The following is a 20,150-nucleotide window of genomic DNA, read 5'->3' on the forward strand; positions in this document are numbered from 1 at the left end:
TATATATATCAAAGATGTTTAGTATTAATTCTTTTATTTTTCATTCATTCATCACTAATAATGCATGGCGTAGCTAGATTAATCGATATAAGTCGAGACGTTTTATTTTTACTATTAGTCGATATAGGTCAAACGTTTTGTTTTTAATATTTATCGATGCATCTAAGTAAGTTATAAGTCGATGAATCAATTTACAAATAGCATGTTATATATAGTATATGTTAGTGTATTCATTATTTGTATTACAAAAGTATTAACGAATTACATTTATATTATTTAGATAGTAAATATAAAAGTAATTCGAAAGTTTGATCAATGTTGACGTAATAACCGACCAACTTTGGTAGGTTATTTTGCAGAAAATAACAATTACCGACCAACGTTGGTCGGTATTTAGTTTAAAAAAAATATAAATTTTTTTTCCCCAGTTTCCGTTCAACCTGGACGGTTTTTGGTCGCTTTTTTTGACCGACCAACGTTGGTCGGAAATAGTTGGTCAATTTTTAACAGATTTTTAGTAGTGAATGCAAGAAACAAGATTTTTAGAACAACAGTATCGCCGAGAGGTAGAAGTTACAATGGATGGCCAAATAATATACTATCGAGTGCACTGTCTGTATTAGTATAGTGTTGAGAAAGATATCATAACCGCAGCGACTAGCAAATCTTTCTATTGACTAATCGCGCCTTGACGTTATTTAGACAACAAGTTAATAGGTTGAGTAGAAACTATTTGAACTCGGTATTTAATCATTCCCGAAGTTTATACTTTACTCTTCTCAAATATAATATCGTTCAATCCCAAACATCTACTCGATTAATGTTTGAGATGAACTTATTAAAGATTCATTAGGATTCTGACTGGCTTCCAAGGGATAGGTGATCCTTCAAATTATCCAACCCTACGGAAATTTAAACAATCACAATTGAAGAAGAGCTAGTCCTTTTTCTTCTCTTTCCTGCGGCGTAAATTTCACATATGGTCATATAGTTATGATTTTTTTTCCACTAAAGTCATATAACTTTGTTTTCTTACACAAAATCATATAACTATGATTTTTTTTTACCAAAGTCATAAAACTATATTTTTTCACACAAAAATCATAAAATTATTTACTAACTCACACAAAAATCATAGTGATTGAAAAATATAATTTTTCAGTAGTATTTTCTTCTTTTGTGATTTTTATTTTCTTATTTTCATTCTAATAAATAATAATCCAATTAAAATAGGCATGAGCCAACCCGACCTGGCCCACCCGACCTAATACTCAAGTAAAAAAATTAAAATAATACTAAAAGTAAATAGTAAATCCTTCAAAACATGATACTTCTATCTTTTATTTTTCTTTTCAAGATTTTTATTCAAATCGATAGCATTTTTATTTCAAGTGCTCTCTAATTATACCTTTTATTTCCTTTTTTTTTGGTCAAAATCTCATGCATTCCGAACTAAGTTTCTTATGGGGGAAGAATTTACTTTTAGTATTATTTTAACTTACGTATATGGGTATTGGGTCAGGCCAGGTTGGGTCATTCCTATTTTAAGAAAAAAATATAAAATTAATAGGCCGGCCGAAACTAATTGCATTTGCTAGCCAAAATATATATATATAGAATATGTATATTATATGTATATAACACACACATATATATATATATATATAAAATATTTTATTGACTATTATTTTTTGAGAACGGCTAAAAATATACTCATATTTCTCCTATTTTAATTGGATAATTATTTATTAGATTGAAAATAAAAAATAAAAAAATGTAAAATAAGAAAGTACTACCGTAAAATTTGTTTTTCGACCACTATGATTTTTGTGTGAGTTAGTGAAAGTTTTATGATTTTTGTGTGGGAAAATAAAGTGTTTACCCGAAAAACAGATAAAGTTGAATTTATACGTAGTTCTAAAGATACGTGATATAACTTGGTACAAATCGGGAAAGATAAATAAATAAATATTGAGATTTGTTGTAAAAGAAATGAAATCAAACCAAATGGATTAGTTAGCCTAAGCCTTCCAGTTTTATCACCTCCAAATTGAGTGAAGAACGATTGGTAGAGGAAACAATATGACTAAATATCAAAAGCCCAAAAAGGATAGTATTTGCTCTCTTTTCTGTATATCTCAGAATGAATCTGTTCATCTTACAAATGATAACAACTCTTAATATAGTGAGAAAATTCCATTTTGGATATAATTAAAAATAGATAGTGGGGATCCCATGATAGATTAATTAATTAGCTTTTTCTTGATTCAAGCCGTGATTTTGGCTGAGATTCTCTCCCAAATGCGGCTATAACGTCTCTTTTGTTTCTTGGTTCGATCTCGATCTTGGCCGATCTCAAGCTTGACCGGTCCCTGGGTCTCGATCTCGACCTTGACTCGATCTCGATCTTGGCCGGTTTCGGTATTGATCGGTCTCTGGGTCTCGAGCTAGATCTTGACTCGATCACGATATTGATCGGTCTCTAGGGCTCGAGCTCGACAACCTAACTTCGTATCATGGCTCGATATTACAATGATGAACTTTGGACCATCATGTTTCAATCTCGATTATTCATACGAAGGGCATATTCGGTTTTGCCTGTATACAGATAGTCCCCTCGTTTCTCGGAAAGAAGATGACAAGAAACAATATGAATTACCGAAGTCCGACTTGGTGGATGATGATGTGAGCGACGAGCCCAATTATGGCGTATGTAATAAATGCCATGTCGGTCCAGTTACCAAGACATTAAATGCGCGTCAGTCGATGGTCGGCCACTACCAGTTTTGAACCGTCGTTGTGAAACCAATAAATAGCTCCTTTCTTCATCATTCCAAACTTTTACTTTCAAATCCTTTTCCTTCCTATCTTCATAGTTTTTTGCCTTCTCCATAGCTCCTTATTTCCAGGTTTTCAAATTTCTTTGCTTGTTCTTCTTAAAATACCAAATACTTCAATCTCCATTCTCCTTTGTTCACAGAAACTAAATAGCAAATATATCTAAAAATGTTCCACAGAAAGAGGCTACTTCCTCATCTCGGTTGGCCGACGAGAAACTAGTGGTGGAGCCACGCCTTGAAGAGTTATTCCCGGGGGTGTGTGTTATTGATTTCGACTTTAAGGTCGAGAAACTCTCATCGGTTGCCGGTCAATGCGAGCCGGTATCGGGATATATATGCTCGATACCCAAAAGTCTTCTTGATCTGGTAAAGAAAGATAGCAATTGGGAAAACAAATGGGTTATGATACCGACACCGGAGGAAGCGATCACTACCCACGTGGAAGGGTACCTGAGTGTTTACACTTATCCTTTAACACTAGGTCCCCTCGATCCGGTCATCGTCGATTTTTGCAAGAAATACCAGGTGACCCTCAGCCAAATTCACCCTTCTTTCTGGAGGATCGTGATACTGCTCCGTTTCTTTGTGAGCAAAATCGACGGGCTTCTTTTCACCCTCGACCACCTCGTAAGGTTATATAGCCCTCGACTCTACCGAGGTGGGATGATAAAGCTTCAATGCCGGGCCACCAAGGCGTTCACCTCGAGTATAGATGGAGACAAAGATTGTGGCTGGATGGGCTCGTTTGTTCGGATGAAGACCTCGAACCTAATTCTAGCTGAGAGTATGCCATTTCCTGAGAAATGGAATATAAAACGTAAATATGATCCCGTTTTTTGTTTTTGTTGTTTTTACTTCTTCATCTTTTCTTATTAGTGTTTTTCTTGATGCAACCATTGCTTGGATGCCGGGTGCGATTCCCCACCTCGAGAACTGGGTTAGGTTCCTGGTTTCGACGTCAACGCGCGCGTGGTGCGATTTGTCAAAGGGCCGGTGGGAGGCTCGTACTCATGGTAAGCCTTCTTCTTGGCTTACCGATTTGCCTATCGTTCAAGTATTGTTTCTCAAGTATGAGTTTATTTACTTTCTCCTTTTGTAGGTCTCGGAAAGGATGCAGCTTTGAGACCCTCGTCCTGTGATGAAGAAGTTTTACCGCCTATCTCGAAACCGGCGATGGTGATTAAGAGAAAGAGGGCCTCGAACTCCGAGGGTCAAAAACCCACGAAGAGAGCGGCCCGTAAACCCAAGGGGAACACAATCCCATTGACTATGGAGTCAGTTCTGAGACTAAGGGATGAAGAAGAAGAAGAAGAAGAAGAAGAAGAAGAAGAAGATGATGGTTCTGGGCTGGTGGTCCGTGCACGAGCCGACAACAATATTCAGAAAACTTTGGGATCGGTGGGGGCTGATACTGCTCCATCCATGCTTGATCAGGTCGAGGAGGAGACTTCGACCCAAGTTCCCGAGTCAAGGGGGTCCGAAGATGTTTTACCTCGGGGCAAAGAGACCGTCGAAGAGGCGGTGGATGCAGGTACAGAAACCAAGCTTGAGGCTCCCTAAGACGGAGACGACTCCCTAAAAGACATAATCGGGGCAATAGAGATCGGGGATTCCCCTTCTTTTCCTTCATTTTCCCAGTCGATGATACGCGACGCTCAAGCTGTGGAGACTTGTCACGGGGAGGGAGCTCATGGAGAGGAAGATCTTTTTCATGGTTATTTTGTTGGGGTCGAAGATGTCACCGGTCCGAGTGACTTGGAGGCTCCGAAGAAGAGCTCGCGCGAGGTGGGAGCGCCTTGTTTTTTCAACGAAGCCCAAAAGGCCCCGAACCGGGTAAGTTCATATTTTCTTTGTCAATTTTCATACTTGTGTTTTTCTTCCCTTGTATAATTCCTTATTTCTATTTTTGTAGGCTTCTGCGCTCTATCAAGAGGCATTTTTCCGATCCCGAGGGGAGTTGAGATGGTGCAAAGTCGAAGTCCGGGGGCTTACTGAGGAGAGAGATGCCTTCAAGCTTCTCAGTGAGAAGAGAGAAGGAGAAGCAAAAGGACTTTGGGCTGAGCTAGAAGCAATTCGGAAAGAACAAGCTGATCTGCCGAGAAGGTAAAAAGAATCTTTGAAGTTAATGACATTGACTTGGGTATGATGGCTAATAGTTCGGTCCCACAGGTCCAACAAAAGCTCGATGTGATCAGGCAGCTTCGTGTTGAAGTGGACACAGTGAAAACGAAGGCCGAGGAATGGAAGAAGAATATGGACCACCTCGCCTCAGAAAAGGAGGCTGCCCGAACTCAACTGGTCTCGGCTCAGACCCAACTCCGACATTTTAAAGAGAAAGCCTTGGTGCAAGCCAAGAAAATCAAGGAGTTCCAGTCTCGGTTGGGCTCAGCAACTTCTGATCGAGAGAGACTGGCCACAGAACTTGCAGCGGCCAAATCGGAGGTCGAAATAGCCACGGCTAATGCTGATGCAGTGGTAGCCGTCTATCGGTCCGATGCTGAAGCTGCTCAGGTTTGAGCAAATGAGGTTGCTGAGGCTGCTCAGGCTCGAGAAAACTGGGTTGCCGAGCATGCTAAATGCCAGTCTCGAAGGGAGACTCTCGAGGATATCCATGCTCGTGGCTTCGATATTACAGCCGAGATCGAGAATGCTAAGGAGCTTGAAGCCAAAACCAGAGTGCTGGCCTTTCCTGATGATGATGATACCGGGAGTATGAGCGAATCTGAAAGTGAAAGAGGCCTCGAGTGCGAAGATGCTGCTCCCGAAGAGGACTAAGTCCTTTAGTATTTTTTGTGTTTCTTTTAAGACCGTTTTGGTCTTTTGTAGAGAAACTTGATCGGGCCATGCTGCCCTTGTAAATGATTTTTGACATATATATAAAAACTTTCTTCCTTTCCATTTTATAACTTTGTGAAGTTGTATTCTAAGATCTGAGGTTTAGACAATTTGATTGAAACTGAATTAGTATAGCCCTTAGACTTTATGATCGAGTGAGTGCTTGCTCGAACTCTAAGTAAGACAACCCTTAGGTTTTTTGAGCGAGGATGATTTTCTCGAACTCAAGGCAAAAAATAGCCCTTAGGCTTTTATAAAAAGATTCTTTATGGATTTGTCCCTTTTTCGGCTTTTATTTGCAAAAACTTGTAATGTCTTAGCATAGAATTGTTCGAGAGTTCAAACAATTTTGTACTCATTAGAGTTTTCGAGGCTTGATATTATCGATGCCTTTTATGATTTTGCCGGGGGTAGCCTTTTTAACCGGTTTATTAAAGAAGTCGAAGGCCTGTTTTATTACAGAATTCGGACATCTCCAACCCGTGTTAATTTGACCGTAGCCTCTTTAGTGCGGGATTTGCCTCTTGGGCTTATTTCCCCGTTTTACTTCGAGCTTGCCCGAAGTGTCAGTCCCCGAGTGGGGTGGCCGTGGCCGTGGCCTATAAAATCGAGGGTTGCCTAAAAGGTCTTATGATCTCGAAGTTTATATAATTCGATCTCGTTTATTTTTCGGACGGCAGTCCCCGATTGTGGGGGTAATCATCCAAACTCCGGTCATGGTCGGCCCTTAAGCCTTTTTATATAATAGATCGAGAATATGAAGTAGAAAAACTTTTCTAAGGTACGAGATATTGGTAAAGAAGAATACTTCTCTTTATATATCATTATACATGCGTAGATGTTTTGTGCCAGGGCTCGAGCAAATTACACGGGCATGGTTTGTTTGACCTTTTTTCCCTTACAAAATTTTCTTATCGAGACCCTGCTGCCATGAAGTAACTTCCTCGCATCAAGCTTGATATTCGAGGGCAATGCCCCCCAGTATTCGAGGTTGATTGTAAAGAGGCATCGGATACTGTTGAATTGTTCTAAGTTAGCACAATCAATGTTGCCTCATTAAAAACCTCGCAGGAAAACCCATTTTGGGACAAAACCGATCCAAGGAAAAAAGAGTGCAACGCGTGCTTTCAGACCTAAAGGCTTCGTGTTGAAGAGACCATCACTGTTTCTGGTCGAACACCTGCAAGTTTTAGTTTTAAACTATAAATGAAAATGGGAGGTGTCGTACCTTAGCAGTAGTATCGTTTTAGGTGTGATACGTTCCAATTTCTCGGTAGTTGTTTACCGTTTATCATGCCGAGCTTGTAGGATCCTTTTCCGATGATTTCGAGAACCTGATACGATCCTTCCCAGTTCGGACCCAGTTTCCCTTTATTCGGATTTCGGGTGTTGAGGATGACTTTCTTTAGCACCAAGTCCCCGATTTTAAAATGTCGAAGATTGGTTCTTCAGTTGTAGTACCTTTCGATACGTTGTTTTTGGGCGGCCAATCGGACGAGAGTGTTTTTGCGTCTTTCGTCCAACATTTCTAGGCTCATATTCATGGTCTCATTATTCGAATCCTCTGTTGCATATCGAAACCTGATGCTAGATTCTCCGACCTCGACCGGGATCAGAGCTTCGGCGCCATAAACCAACAAGAACGGTGTTGCTCCGGTACTAGATTTCGATGTTGTGCGGTATGCCCATAGGACCTTGGGTAGTATTTCTCTCCATTTTCCTTTGGCGTCAGTCAATCTCTTCTTAAGATTTTGGATGATAGTTTTATTGGTCAATTTGGCTTGTCCGTTCCCGCTAGGATGATAAGGTGTTGATAGGATCCTTTTGATCTTGTGATCCTCGAGAAATTTAGTTACTTTACTGCTAATAATTTATTTTTCATTATCACATACAATCTCGGAGGGCATCCCGAAGCGGCATATGATGTGGTCCCAAATGAAGTCTATGACTTCCTTTTCTCTGACTTTCTCGAAAGTCTGTGCTTCAACCCATTTAGAGAAATTATCAGTCATAAACAAAATATACTGAAACTTACCTGGGGTCGATGGTAGAGGGCCAACAATGTCCATTCCCCATTTCATGAAGGCCATGGGGACAGGACCGAGTGGAGTAGTTCCCCGGGTTGATGAATCATGGGCGCATGCCTTTGGCATTTGTCGCATTTTTGGACGAACTCCCTTGCATCCTTGCCCATATCGATCCAATAATACCCTACTCTGATTATTTTGTGGACCAGTGAATCGGTACATGAATGATTTCCATAAGTGCCCTCGTGAATTTTCCGTAGGATGTAGTCGGTATCTCCCGGTCCCAAACATATTACTAATGGTCCATCAAACGTCCTTCTAAACAACGTTCCATCTTCGGACAAGGTGCCGCGTGATGCCTTTGTGTGCAGAGCTCTCGACTCTTTTGGATTTGATGGAAGCTTCCCGTTCTTTAAGTACTCTATGTATTTGTTTCTCCAATCCAGTTTAAACTTGTGGAGTTTATCTCGGCATGACTTTCTTCGATTACTGATCTCATGAGTTGTACGACAGTCCACGGGTTGAGTTCGTCCTCTTCGACCGATGAACCTAAATTTGCAAGAGCGTCGACCTCGCTGTTCTGTTCTCGAGGTACATGTTACAAGGTCCATTCCTTAAATCGATGTAGAGTCACCTGTAGTTTATCCAAGTACCTCTGCATTCGATCCTCTCGGACTTCAAAAGTCCCGTTAACTTGGTTTACCACGAGGAGGGAATCACACTTAGCCTCTATGACCTCCGCTCCCAAGCTTCTAGCTAGTTCGAGACCTGCAATCATGGCCTCATACTCGGCCTCATTATTAGTTAATTGCGTAGTTTTGATAGACTGTCTAACTACATTACCTGTGGGTGATTTTAGTACGATGCCTAGTCCGGACCCCTTCACGTTCGATGCACCGTCCGTAAAGAGGGTCCCCACTCCCAAAGATGTACCCGATTTTATTAGTAACTCTTTTTCGATCTCGGGAATGAAGGTTGGCGTAAAGTCAACCATGAAGTCTGCCAAGATTTGAGACTTGATGGCGGTTCGGGGTCGATACTCAATATCGTACCCACTGATTTCTACGGCCCATTTGGCTAATTGATCCGAAAGTTCGGGTTTGTGCAAAATGTTTCGAAGAGGATAGGTTGTTACAACACATATCGAATGACATGGGAAATATGGTTTTAGTTTCCTAGAGGCGCTTATTAAAGCAAGTGCTAATTTTTCTAAGTGTGGATATTTAGTTTCGGCCTCACCTAAGGTTCGACTGACATAATAAATAGGGAATTGCGTACCTTGTTCTTCTCGAACCAGGACTCCACTTACTGCTACCTCCGAGACTGCTAAGTACAGGTAAAGTTGTTCGTCTACTTTCGGGGTGTGAAGCAGCGGTGGGCTCGATAACTACCGCTTTAGTTCGTCCAAGGCCTGTTGGCATTCCGGTATCTATGCAAAATTGCTCTTCTTTTTAAGCAGTGAGAAAAATCGGTGGCTCCTATCTAAGGATCTCAAAATGAATCGTCCTAGGGCGTCTATCCGTCCCGTCAGCCTTTGCACGGCCTTTACATTATCCACTACCGTGATATCCTCGATAGCTTTGATTTTATCAGGGTTGATCTCGATTCCCCGATTGGACACTATGAAGCCAAGAAACTTGCCCGAGCCAACCCCAAATGCACACTTTTCGGGGTTGATCTTAATATTGTATTCCCTCAGTATATCGAAAGTTTCCTGCAAATGTTTTAAATGGTCCTCTGCTCGCAGGGACTTAACTAACATGTCATCAATATAAACTTCCATTGATTTTCCTATTTGTTCTTCGAACATTTGGTTTACAAGGCATTGATAAGTTGCACCAGATGTTTTTAGACTGAATGGCATTACATTATAATAGTAGGTGCCGTACTTAGTGATAAATGAGGTTTTTTCCTGATCCTCCGGGTTCATCTGTATCTGGTTGTACCCGGAGTAGACATCGAGAAAATTGAGAGTCTTGTGGCCGGCCGTGGCATCGATCATACTATCGATATTAGGCAAAGGAAAAGAATCCTTGGGGCATGCTTTATTCAGGTCTTCATAATCTACACACATTCTAAGTTTGTTTCCCTTCTTAGGGACTAACACCACGTTTGCTAGCCATTCGGTGGATTTTACTTCTCGAATGGATCCTATTTTGAGAAGTTTTGTTACCTCGTCCTTGATGAAGGCATGTTTGACCTCAGACTGGGGCCTTCTTTTTTGCTTCACCGGACTGAATTTTGGATCCAAGCTTAGTCTATGAGTGGTGATTTCCGGTGGGATCCCTGTCATGTCAAGATGGGACCAAGAAAAATAGTCCATGTTAGCTATAAGAATTTGAAAAAGCTTTTCCCTGAGCTCGGGACTTAACCCTATGCCTAGGTATATCTTTCGTTCGGGCAGATGTTCGATTAGTGTGGTTTGCTCTAGTTCTTCGACCGTTGATTTGGTAGTGTTGGAATCATCGGGGACCAAGAAGGATCGAGGGATCCCATAATCATCATCTTCGTCAGTCTTCTTCTTCTCTAGTTGGATGCCGACGCTTGTGATTGCTATTTGGTATCATGTTTTTCCTTCAAATTATATCCCTTTTTTGATGAGAGTGATGATATCGGAATCACTTCATCGACGGCAAACATTTCCTTTGCGGCTGGTTGCTCTCCGTAGATTGTTTTGATTCCCTCTAGTGTTGGGAATTTTAGAACCTGGTGAAGTGTCATGGGTACTGCTCTCATGTTGTGGATCCACCGCCTCCCGAACAGGGCGTTATATCTCATGTCGCCTTTGATCATGTGGAACTTCATTTCTTAGATGGTACCAGCCATGTTAACTAGCAGAATTATCTTGCCCTTAGTAGTTTCACATGCCATATTGAATCCGTTTAGTACCAGGGTTGCGGGCATGACCTGGTCCTGTAGACCGAGTTGCTCTACGACCCTCGATCTAATTATGTTAGCCGAACTACCTGGATCAATTAACACACGCTTAACTTGAGTTTTATTCATAAGTACAGATATTACCAGTGCATCGTTATGGGGCTGCATGATTCCTTCTGCGTCTTCGTCATTAAAGAACAAGGTTCCTTTTGGTATGTAATCCTGGGCTCAAGATCACTTATCTCCTACAATCGACATCTTAGTGCGTTTAAGTACTAGCCCCTGGGGGACATCGATCCCTCTGATGATCATGTGGATAATGTGTTGTGGCTCTTCCTGTTCGTTTTGTCTATTGAACTCTCTATTTTTGAAATGATTCTTGGCCCGGTCACTTAAAAACTCTCGAAGGTGCCCTTCATTGAATAACCAGACTACCTCTTCTCTTAACTGCCTGCAATCTTCCGTTCTGTGGCCATAGGTGCCATGATACTTGCACATTTGATTGGGATTTCTCTGAGTTGGATCGGTCTGCAGAGGTCGAGGCCATTTAGTATCTTTGATGTGTCTGATAGCCGATACGGTGGCGGATGCATCAATGTTGAAGTTATACTCCGATAACTGTGGTGCTTCCTTAGGTCTGGTATGCCTGTCAGAACCATTCTTGTTCATCAGCCCTCGAGACCCTTGGCCTTGATAACCTCTCTTTTCACCTCGTACGGAGTTGTGTCCTGGTTCGTTGCCCCTACGATCTCCATTATACGACCGATATCGGTCCCTGTTCGACTTCGGTTCTCGATCGATGTCCCTTTTAATAACGGACCCAGAAGGGTCCCCTAACTGGTCGTCTTCGACTCTAATCTTTGATTGATATCGATTATGTACATCGGCCCAGGTAACAACCAGGTACTCAATCAAGTTCTGCTTCAACTGTTGTGAAGCCATTGAGGTTCGTTCGTTTAGTCCTTGGGTGAAATCTTGAACGGCCCAAACGTCCGTGACCGGTGGTAGATCCATTCGTTCCATTTGGAAACGAGATAAGAACTCTCTTAGCATCTCGTTATCTTTTTGCCTTACCTTGAAAAGGTCCGACTTCCTGGTCTCAACCTTTATGGCTTCGGCGTGTGCTTTTACAAAAGAATCTGCAAGTATGGCAAAAGAATCGATAGAGTTAGGTAGTAAATTATGATACCATATCATTGCTCCCTTTGAAAGGGTTTCACCGAATTTTTTTAATAATACGGATTCGATCTCACCGTCCTCTAGATCGTTTCCTTTAATGGTACATATGTAAGAGGTGACATATCCGTTAGGGTCGGTCGTTCCATTATATTTAGGAATTTCGGGCATGTGAAACTTCTTGGGGATCGATTTGGGAGATGCGCTCGAGGGGAAGGGCTTTTGTACGAGCTTTTTGGAATCCAAACCCTTCAATATTGGTGGTGCCCCGGGGATCTGATCAACCCTGGAGTTATACGTTTCTATTTTTTTGTCGTTTGCTTCAATCCTCTTTTCTCCTGACTCTATCCGTTTAGTCAGTTCCTCGAGCATCTTTATAATTTCAGGGTTAGTCTCTAATTCTTGTTCATTTGAAATTACTACAGCTGGCTCCGTTTTGTGGGTGACTTCTCGGGGTGGACCGGGCTCAGGCCTGCTCGGTGCCTGGGTTTGGCTCTGCAACTGAGTTATCGCTACCTGTTGAGCTTGCAACATTTCGAAAATCATACGTAGGTTGATCCTGTTCTCTCCAATATTTTGGGTATTTCGAACTGCAGATCGAGTTCCACCATGAATGCTGTTTTCGGGGCCAGAATGTTGGTTCGCTTTGATGGCCACATGCGAATTAATGTCAATTGGATCCACGGCCCGATTCCCAACGGGGTCAATGAGTGGCCTTTCATTGATGGGCGTCAGGTTGTTATTCTCATCTTGATGGCCAACTTCGTTGTCGATAGGTAGGACCATTAATTGAGAGTTCGTCATTTTTAACCTGAAATCAAAGATACTTCCAAGAGCAAGTGTAAAATAATGTGCTTTACAGAGATTTGTATCAAATAACTACTATTATCCTTATCCCCACGGCGGGCGCCAAACTGTTTACCCGAAAAACGGATAGAGTTAAATTTATACATAATTCTAAGGATACGTAATATAACTTGGTACAAATTGGGAAAGATAAATAAATAAATATTGAGATTAGTTGTAAAAGAAATGAAATCAAACCAAATGGATTAGTTAGCCTAAGCCTTCTAGTTTTATCACCTCCAAGTTGAGTGAAGAACGATTGGTAGAGGAAACAATATGACTAAATATCAAAAGCCCAAAAAGGATAGTATTTGCTCTCTTTTCTGTATATCTCAGAATGAATCCGTTCATCTTATAAATGATAACAACTCTTAATATAGTGAAAAAATTTGGATATAATTAAAAATACATAGTGAGGATCCCATGATAGATTAATTAATTAGTTTTTCCTTGATTCAAGCCGTGATTTTCGCCGAGATTCTCTCCCCAAATGCGGCTATAACGGCTCTTTTGTTTTTTGGTTCGATCTCGATCTTGGCCGATCTCAAGCTTGACCGGTCCCTGGGTCTCGAGCTCGACCTTGACTCGATCTTGATCTTGGTCGGTCTCGGTATTGATCGGTCTCTAGGTCTCGAGTTAGATCTTGACTTGATCTCGATATTGATCGGTCTCTGGGGCTCGAGATCGACAACCTAACTTCGTATCATGGCTCGATATTACAATGATGAACTTTGGACCATCATGTTCCAATATCGATTAGTCATACGAAGGGCATATTCGGTTTTGCCCGTATACACAAAGTTATATGACTTTGGTGAAAAAAAATCATAGTTATATGACAATTTGTGAAATTTACCCCTTTCTTGTTAATCTCTCTCTTACTTGTGTCGTTTCTGGTTTGGTTAATTAGAGGTAATTAACTTCTGCTAATTGTTTCCAGTTGTATTTTAAATTCTTAAGTTTTTCTTCGTTCTATTGTTCTTGCAATTTCCATTAAGTTGGAGTTGCCCTTCATTGACATTCCGTATTAACAAGTCAAACTTAAAATTACTTCTGAAAACGAAAAATAAAGGGCTTTTTTTCATTTTTATCCTGCAACTGAAAATAATTAGAGAAGGTAGTCCAAATATACAAAATATACACACTGATTATGTATATTTATATTGCCGATTACTTTTTTTGGCACCCAAAAATGTAATTATCCCAAAAAATAAAACCAAGCCGAAATGGGCAATACTGGAAGAAATTGAAACAGGACATAACCACCTCAACACTGACTCTTTATAATATCATGCCAGGGCTTTAACATTAAGCTGCAACATGATACTAATAAGGATTAACTTGCATCAATTGCTTTAGCCACTGAATCTCCTCCCCATTGTTTTATCCTGTCTCCAGCAAGGGAAGCCTGTAATTTGACAGACGAATTCAACAATGTCTTAATTATCAATTTTGCTGTATGTGAGTGCATTTATTGTCTAGAAGCTTGAATTGGGGTTATTACATACTATGTATGGGAACCTAATAATAGTTCATGCAAAAGTTTTGATCATCCCCTTTGAGAAAGTAATGGAGTTAGGACTTTCACTAAGGGGCGTAAAAACTTAAAGAAGTAAATACACAGAGAAATCAAGTGGATTCAATACAACGAAAATACTGTTCAAAATCTGAAAATATACTCCAGTATGGAGTTCCAGCATATTATGCTGGAACAACAATACGCGGAAAGTTCCAGCATAATATGCTGCAAGTTCATACACAGGGACACCAATCTCCAGTATATTATGCTGGAACTTTCCGTGCAGCAAAATAGTGGTTATTTTTCAATGACTTTGCAAACGCCGACTATTTTTGAATGAGCAGCCCGAAAACTAGCTAGCCCGTGCTATTTTTACAATAATAATGGAGTACCTCCTTATTCCAGTTTGTTCTGAGGACCATCGCGATTAGGACAGCAGTCTGAAGACTGGTACCTCCCAGCATTCCAAACCAAATGCCCTACAAAATACAGCACAATAGCAGTGTCACTGAAGCTTTTGTACTTGTTGCTGTCTTGAAACTCAATACCAAAAGGATTTCTTTTTCTGGTATAGAAAGGTTAGACCACTATGTTAAACAACTGAAATATGAGAATCTTACATGAGAAAAAGATGAAGAATATAGAAGAAAAGAAATTAAATGAAATAAAATACTCCATCCATTTCGTTTATGTGAATTTGTTTGACTATCACGAAGCTTAAGGAAAAAAGATAGAAAGACTCTGGAACTTATGATCTTAAACATACCATGATATTTGTATAACTATAAAACCATGTCATTAGAGATAAAAATAACTAACTATAAGAAAATGTCATTCTTTTTTTAAATAAGAAGGAAATAGCGTCACATAAACTGGAATGGGAGAACAAAATCTTACATTGACGCCCATGTTGAAGAGGAAGCCGAGGATGAGACCAATAGGGAGGCCAAATAAATAGTAGCATGCTATGTTCACATATGCAACATAAGCTTGCCATCCTGCTCCAATGGCCACTCCTGCAATTTCAATGATTCTACCCAGTCAAAAACCATCACTATTTGTAATGAGGACAGGAATTGAGCAACAAAAAGATTTTAAAGAGGCAGCGAATATACGTACCAGAAAGAGTAGGTTGAAGACTGTTTATGAACACAGTGACTGCTAACAAAGGTGTAAGCTCATGTACAACCTTCTGGACTTCCTTACTGTTTGTAAATAACAGGGGAAACTTGCTTCGACAAACAAGCAGAACCAGTGCCAGGAGTATACCGAACAGCAGAGAAGTGAACGAGGCTACTATCATTGATATTTTCGCGGTTCTTGGATGTCCTGCCCCTAGTTCATTTGACACCCTTATGCTGCCACATGAACGTCCTTTCTTTCATATTCTACTTATTGATTTAAGAGTTGTGTGAGATAACAAATATTTAAAATCTAAATGGGATCATACCTTACTGCCACATTCAATCCAAGAGACACCATAAACGTCCACGCACAAATGTTTGAGCTGCAATAGAATATAACAGAGTGAATCAGAAAGAGAGAGAACCCTTCCAAATGTGCTGGACATTTTGTTTTCCTATCTGAATGTACTTTTGTGTTTGTTGGAATTGTACAAGTTACCAAATTAGCAATAATATGTTCTGCTTCCCTTTTTAGAGTTGCTAATCAGAAACACTTAAAATATTGATTCTTATGTTCTAGAAAATGCCTTTCAGAACAAGAGGTTTTATTAATCATTACTTTGGTGAATAATCAATTGGAGATTAAACACGGATCATTGCAGTCCAAAAGGAGATGCCATTTTTAAATAACGTTTAAGCTTCAAATTGCCATTTAATAAATTCATTTTGATGTGATCTCTCACCATATAGAAATTGCATCGACAGCTATTTCCGCATTCTTGAGGTACCCGGCAAAGAGAATCAGCGCCATGTAATACCACATCTCTAAGCTGCACAAATCTTGAAAATTAGTTAACATCTAAGCCACTTGATTTGAAGCCTAATCATAACGAAGCAATACAAAAATAGGACAACTGAAGTGCTGATGAAGGAGAATGTGTAGGCATAAGATTATTTAACTTTGAATGTAATCGTGATAACTCATGACCTTATACAAATCTTGGAAAAAAATTATACATACATACTAATATTGGACTGATTTTTCTGGGAAAGGGAATTGTGATACATTTTCCCTTGAAAATTTGGTTTCCACAGCTATAAGTGAGTTGAAGTGTAATTTCTTTGATAAAGGAGTTGAAGTGTACTTTCTATGTTTCTAATGAGACTTATTTACACCATAAGGCTGAAGTAAACTAAATCAAATGCTAGCTCCAAATAGCTAGCTATGAAGAACGGCCGACTATTTATCTTCATCCTCAAAGTGTGAATGACTGGACAAAATTATTCGTCTTTGAGTCCAAGAATCCAGAGAACTTAAAAAATGTTATAGCTGTTTTTGCGAGCTGCAGGCTTTCAGCACAATCCAAAATCTGCTGAGATTCTAGATAGTTCTCTTTTAATTTCGCTGTGTGTAAAATTAAGAGAATTTTGAGAACAATGAAACATATGCAATTGGTTACAGATGGATCATGGCCCTATTCTTTATCCCTCTCCGTAGTACCAGCCTCAATCAATTAGAGCACGATATATATGTAGTTAACCAGCGCATTATTTGGTGTGCCTTTGTTGCTTGAACTAAACAACATGAGATGGTCGTAACAATCTCAGGTTGTCTAAAATAACTTCGTGGTTGTTTGGACTATTAAACAACCTGATCTCATGTTATTTAAACAATTCTTAGGTTGTCTAAACAACTTCCTGGTGTTTGAATTAAAAACCCTGTATTTGTGTTGAACACCTCACCCTTCTTTTTCTCTCTCTCTCACAGTTCACACCTATTAGGACCAAAAAAAAGGAAGAGGAGGAAAAAAGTTTGAAAGTAGAGATTGCATCTTTTACCCACATTTTTATTAATTTTAATCAGATACAAAATCACTTAATCATCTTTGATATAGTCAAAGTCCCTCTTTCTTCATTCAAGACTTGGGGGTGTTTTTGCCCCAATATCCTCCAACTTACTATTGGGAATTAATTGGTGCATTAAAATGGTTGCAAGATTGGGATCATGGATGCCTTGACTAGAGCATGCACTGGAAAGATCACAAAGATGAATGATTTAAAAAGGCTTCAGCGATCGAAGAAACTTACCAGATCATGACTGCAGATGCAAAAGACAATCGGACAAATCCCCATAGATTTTGAAAAGCCTTGCAAGAAAAACCAGACCAAGCTTGACCACATGTCCCACTAAATATATACGCGAGATTGGCCAGCACCATGAACCACGAGGATGCATTAAGCGCCAACGCAGCACCCGGCAGTCCCCATCCCATCTTGAGCATCAACAGCCAGCTAAACAAAGTATGCCCAACTACTGTAACCCCTGCTATAGCGGCCATCACCATGACCTTGCTCTGAGCTTGCAAAAACTTCCTGATGGGGAAGTTGATTGCATTGGCGAAAAGCTGCGGAATCATCCACACTGCGAATGTCCCCGCCCATTTTGATATCTCAGGATCTTGACCGATGAGTTTTAGGAGAGACGTGGCGAACATGTAAGGAAACATTAACACCAGGGCTGTGGTACCTACAATAATCCACGATCTCTGCATGTAAATCCCCAGCATTTCGAGCTGTTTTGCTCCATATGCTTGCCCACAAAGCGTCTCTAATGCACTTCCCATCCCGAACTGTACATTGTCACAAAAATGTTAATGTCATCATCAAAATATATATCACTCCATCACAAGACATACTATATATAAACAGTTAGCTAGATAGATGGGGGATAAATGATTATACCATGATTCCAAAGGCAAAACCGGCAATAACAGAGTTTTGAACGGAGATGGCAGCGAGTTGGATGGTTCCGATATGGCCAGCAAAGATTTGAGTAATGGCATTAATTGAATACTGGCAAACCAAAGTAAAAACTGCTGGAGCAGCAAGGTACCACAGCTTCTTGGACTCGCTCGAAAAATCACGAATCAAATCTTTAACTCCACGGTTAGGTAATTGGATGTCATCTGCATCAGAATTACTTGATGTCAGAAGTAACACATTAGCTTCCTCCATCGATGCCCTGAACAACGCTTGCTGGAGGGAATCTGAGATAACTACAAGTTTTGCTCCGTTTTCTATTCATCATCTAATCATGTTCACGACATCTTTTATTTTAAAATCTTCCTCTGGCAAAAAATAATCCGTTGACTTTTGCACGATGCTTTAAATATTTAAGGAATCTTACAAGTGATGTCATCCTACTAATATTAGTACGTGAGGAAAATGTTATCGTTTGTTAACGAAACATGACTTCTCAAAAATCTTAGCGTGAGTCATTTTACTTAAAACTCAAATGGTATCTCTCTTAGCCCATACCTTCAGGCTGAACTGATGTCTCTTGCTCCTTACACCATATATAACAAAAACGAGAAAGGTCTTAAACAATGTTGCAAATGCGTTATATAATCGTACACAAATGTCAACGTCTATACTTTGATACCAAGTACGCTCTGCCTTCTCTATAGAAGCAGTCAATTGAGTTTCGGAGTGAATTAACTTCCTTGATAATGGCTTAATATACAGTTTTTGACTAATATTGTCCCTTATCTTTGATGATAGGTTTATTTTGGTCCCTCAAATATAACACTGAGCATATTTAGTCTCTTAAGTATGTTAAAGTGAGCACCTTTAGTCTCACACAATATGTTCAAAAACTAACGGTGTTATTCAACTTTGATTCATAAAGCAAATCTTCTGCTCTGAAGGAAAATGTTTCCTCTCCTTTTATTGGATAACGCAAATTATCACTTTAATTACTCATTTTTAGATAATGTCTTCTAAAATTTTGACCTTGAAAATATCCCCTTATGTGCCAGTTTTCAATGAGAAAATGACACTGTATAGCCGCTATAAAAATAATAGGCTAAAAATATATAAATTTTTAGGTTGTTTTATGCAATCTAATATACAAATTTTATACATTTTTTGGCTATTATTTTTACAGCGGCTATACAGTGTCATTTTCTCATTGAAAACTGGCACAGAAGGAGATATTTTCAAGGTCAAAATTTTAGAAAGACATTATCTAAAAATGAGGAATTAAAGTGATAATTTGCGTTATCCAATAAAAGGAGAGTAAACGTTTTGTTTCAGAGCACAAGATTTGCTTCATGAATTAGAGTTGGGTAACACTGTTAGTTTTTGAACACATTGTGTGAGTGAGACTAAAGGTGCTCCACTTTAGCATACTTTAGGGACTAAATATGCTCAAGACTAAATTTAAGAGACCAAAATACACTTACACTCAAAGATAAGGGACAATATTGGCCAAAAACTCGCTTAATATATGTATATATATAGAAAGCCCTATGATGGGAAACTACCACATAGATTTTGGAGAGAAATCAAACCAATTATATAGCACCAATCATATGAAGCTGACATTCATTCACACTGGTTCTGGTTCATCCTGCTTTTGCTCTTCTAACGTAAAAGTTGACCGGCCATTCGTCAAAGCCCAGGCATCCAATGGACATTTCAGTGGCGGGATTTGATACCTGTATCCTATCGAAGTTGCATTTTAGTGATCCCCAAACATAAAGGGGAGCTTTTTTTAAGCCGGTTGCTTCGCGCAAGATAATAAGGAAAGGTAGATGTAAACTTTTTCTTTCAATAGCCTGCCAAATGACCATAGAAGCATCAATCTACCCTATCTCAATTCATCATTTCTAACCTTATTCAAAAGGTTTTTCCGTACTAGCTCCATCTATTTCCATAATTATCACGTCCAAAAGAACATTCTACAACAATTATACAGGATGAAACATGAATATCAATTTATACAAACGACGATAGGCCTACGTGGCATGTTGTGTCGATATAAATTTAAGAGGATGACAGTCTTGATGATATAGCAACCACATAGCCACATCGAAAGCACGACGGGCATGATGGTGTAGCTGTC

At 39.7% G+C, this 20,150-nt stretch overlaps 1 protein-coding gene across 1 annotated transcript; it reads right to left on the reverse strand.

The window, feature by feature from the left end:
* Positions 1-13,691: 13,691 nt before the first annotated feature.
* On the reverse strand, positions 13,692-18,395 carry LOC107801665 (protein DETOXIFICATION 29-like). Its single transcript, XM_016625026.2, has 8 exons — positions 17,987-18,395; positions 17,333-17,874; positions 15,988-16,074; positions 15,571-15,627; positions 15,240-15,478; positions 15,018-15,136; positions 14,513-14,599; positions 13,692-14,009 (listed from the first exon to the last, which is right to left on the reverse strand). Exons 1-8 carry the CDS (start codon positions 18,257-18,259, stop codon positions 13,938-13,940), a joined length of 1,476 nt encoding a protein of 491 aa, XP_016480512.2. The 5' UTR covers positions 18,260-18,395; the 3' UTR covers positions 13,692-13,937.
* Between the last annotated feature and the right edge of the window lie 1,755 nt (positions 18,396-20,150).

This window comes from Nicotiana tabacum, chromosome 9, assembly GCF_000715075.1.
Source record: "Nicotiana tabacum cultivar K326 chromosome 9, ASM71507v2, whole genome shotgun sequence".
In the NCBI taxonomy this organism is placed as follows: Eukaryota; Viridiplantae; Streptophyta; class Magnoliopsida; order Solanales; family Solanaceae; genus Nicotiana; species Nicotiana tabacum.

Bases quoted from the DNA above. Each gene is read 5' to 3' on its own strand.
- LOC107801665 (XM_016625026.2), bottom strand. From the start codon at position 18,259: ATGGAGGAAGCTAATGTGTTACTTCTGACATCAAGTAATTCTGATGCA. The intron at 17,875-17,986 runs GTATAATCATTT...GACAATGTACAG, and splicing joins GTTTTGCCTTTGGAATCATG to TTCGGGATGGGAAGTGCATT. The intron at 14,600-15,017 runs GTAAGATTTTGT...TGTATTTTGTAG, and splicing joins TCTTCAACATGGGCGTCAAT to GGCATTTGGTTTGGAATGCT.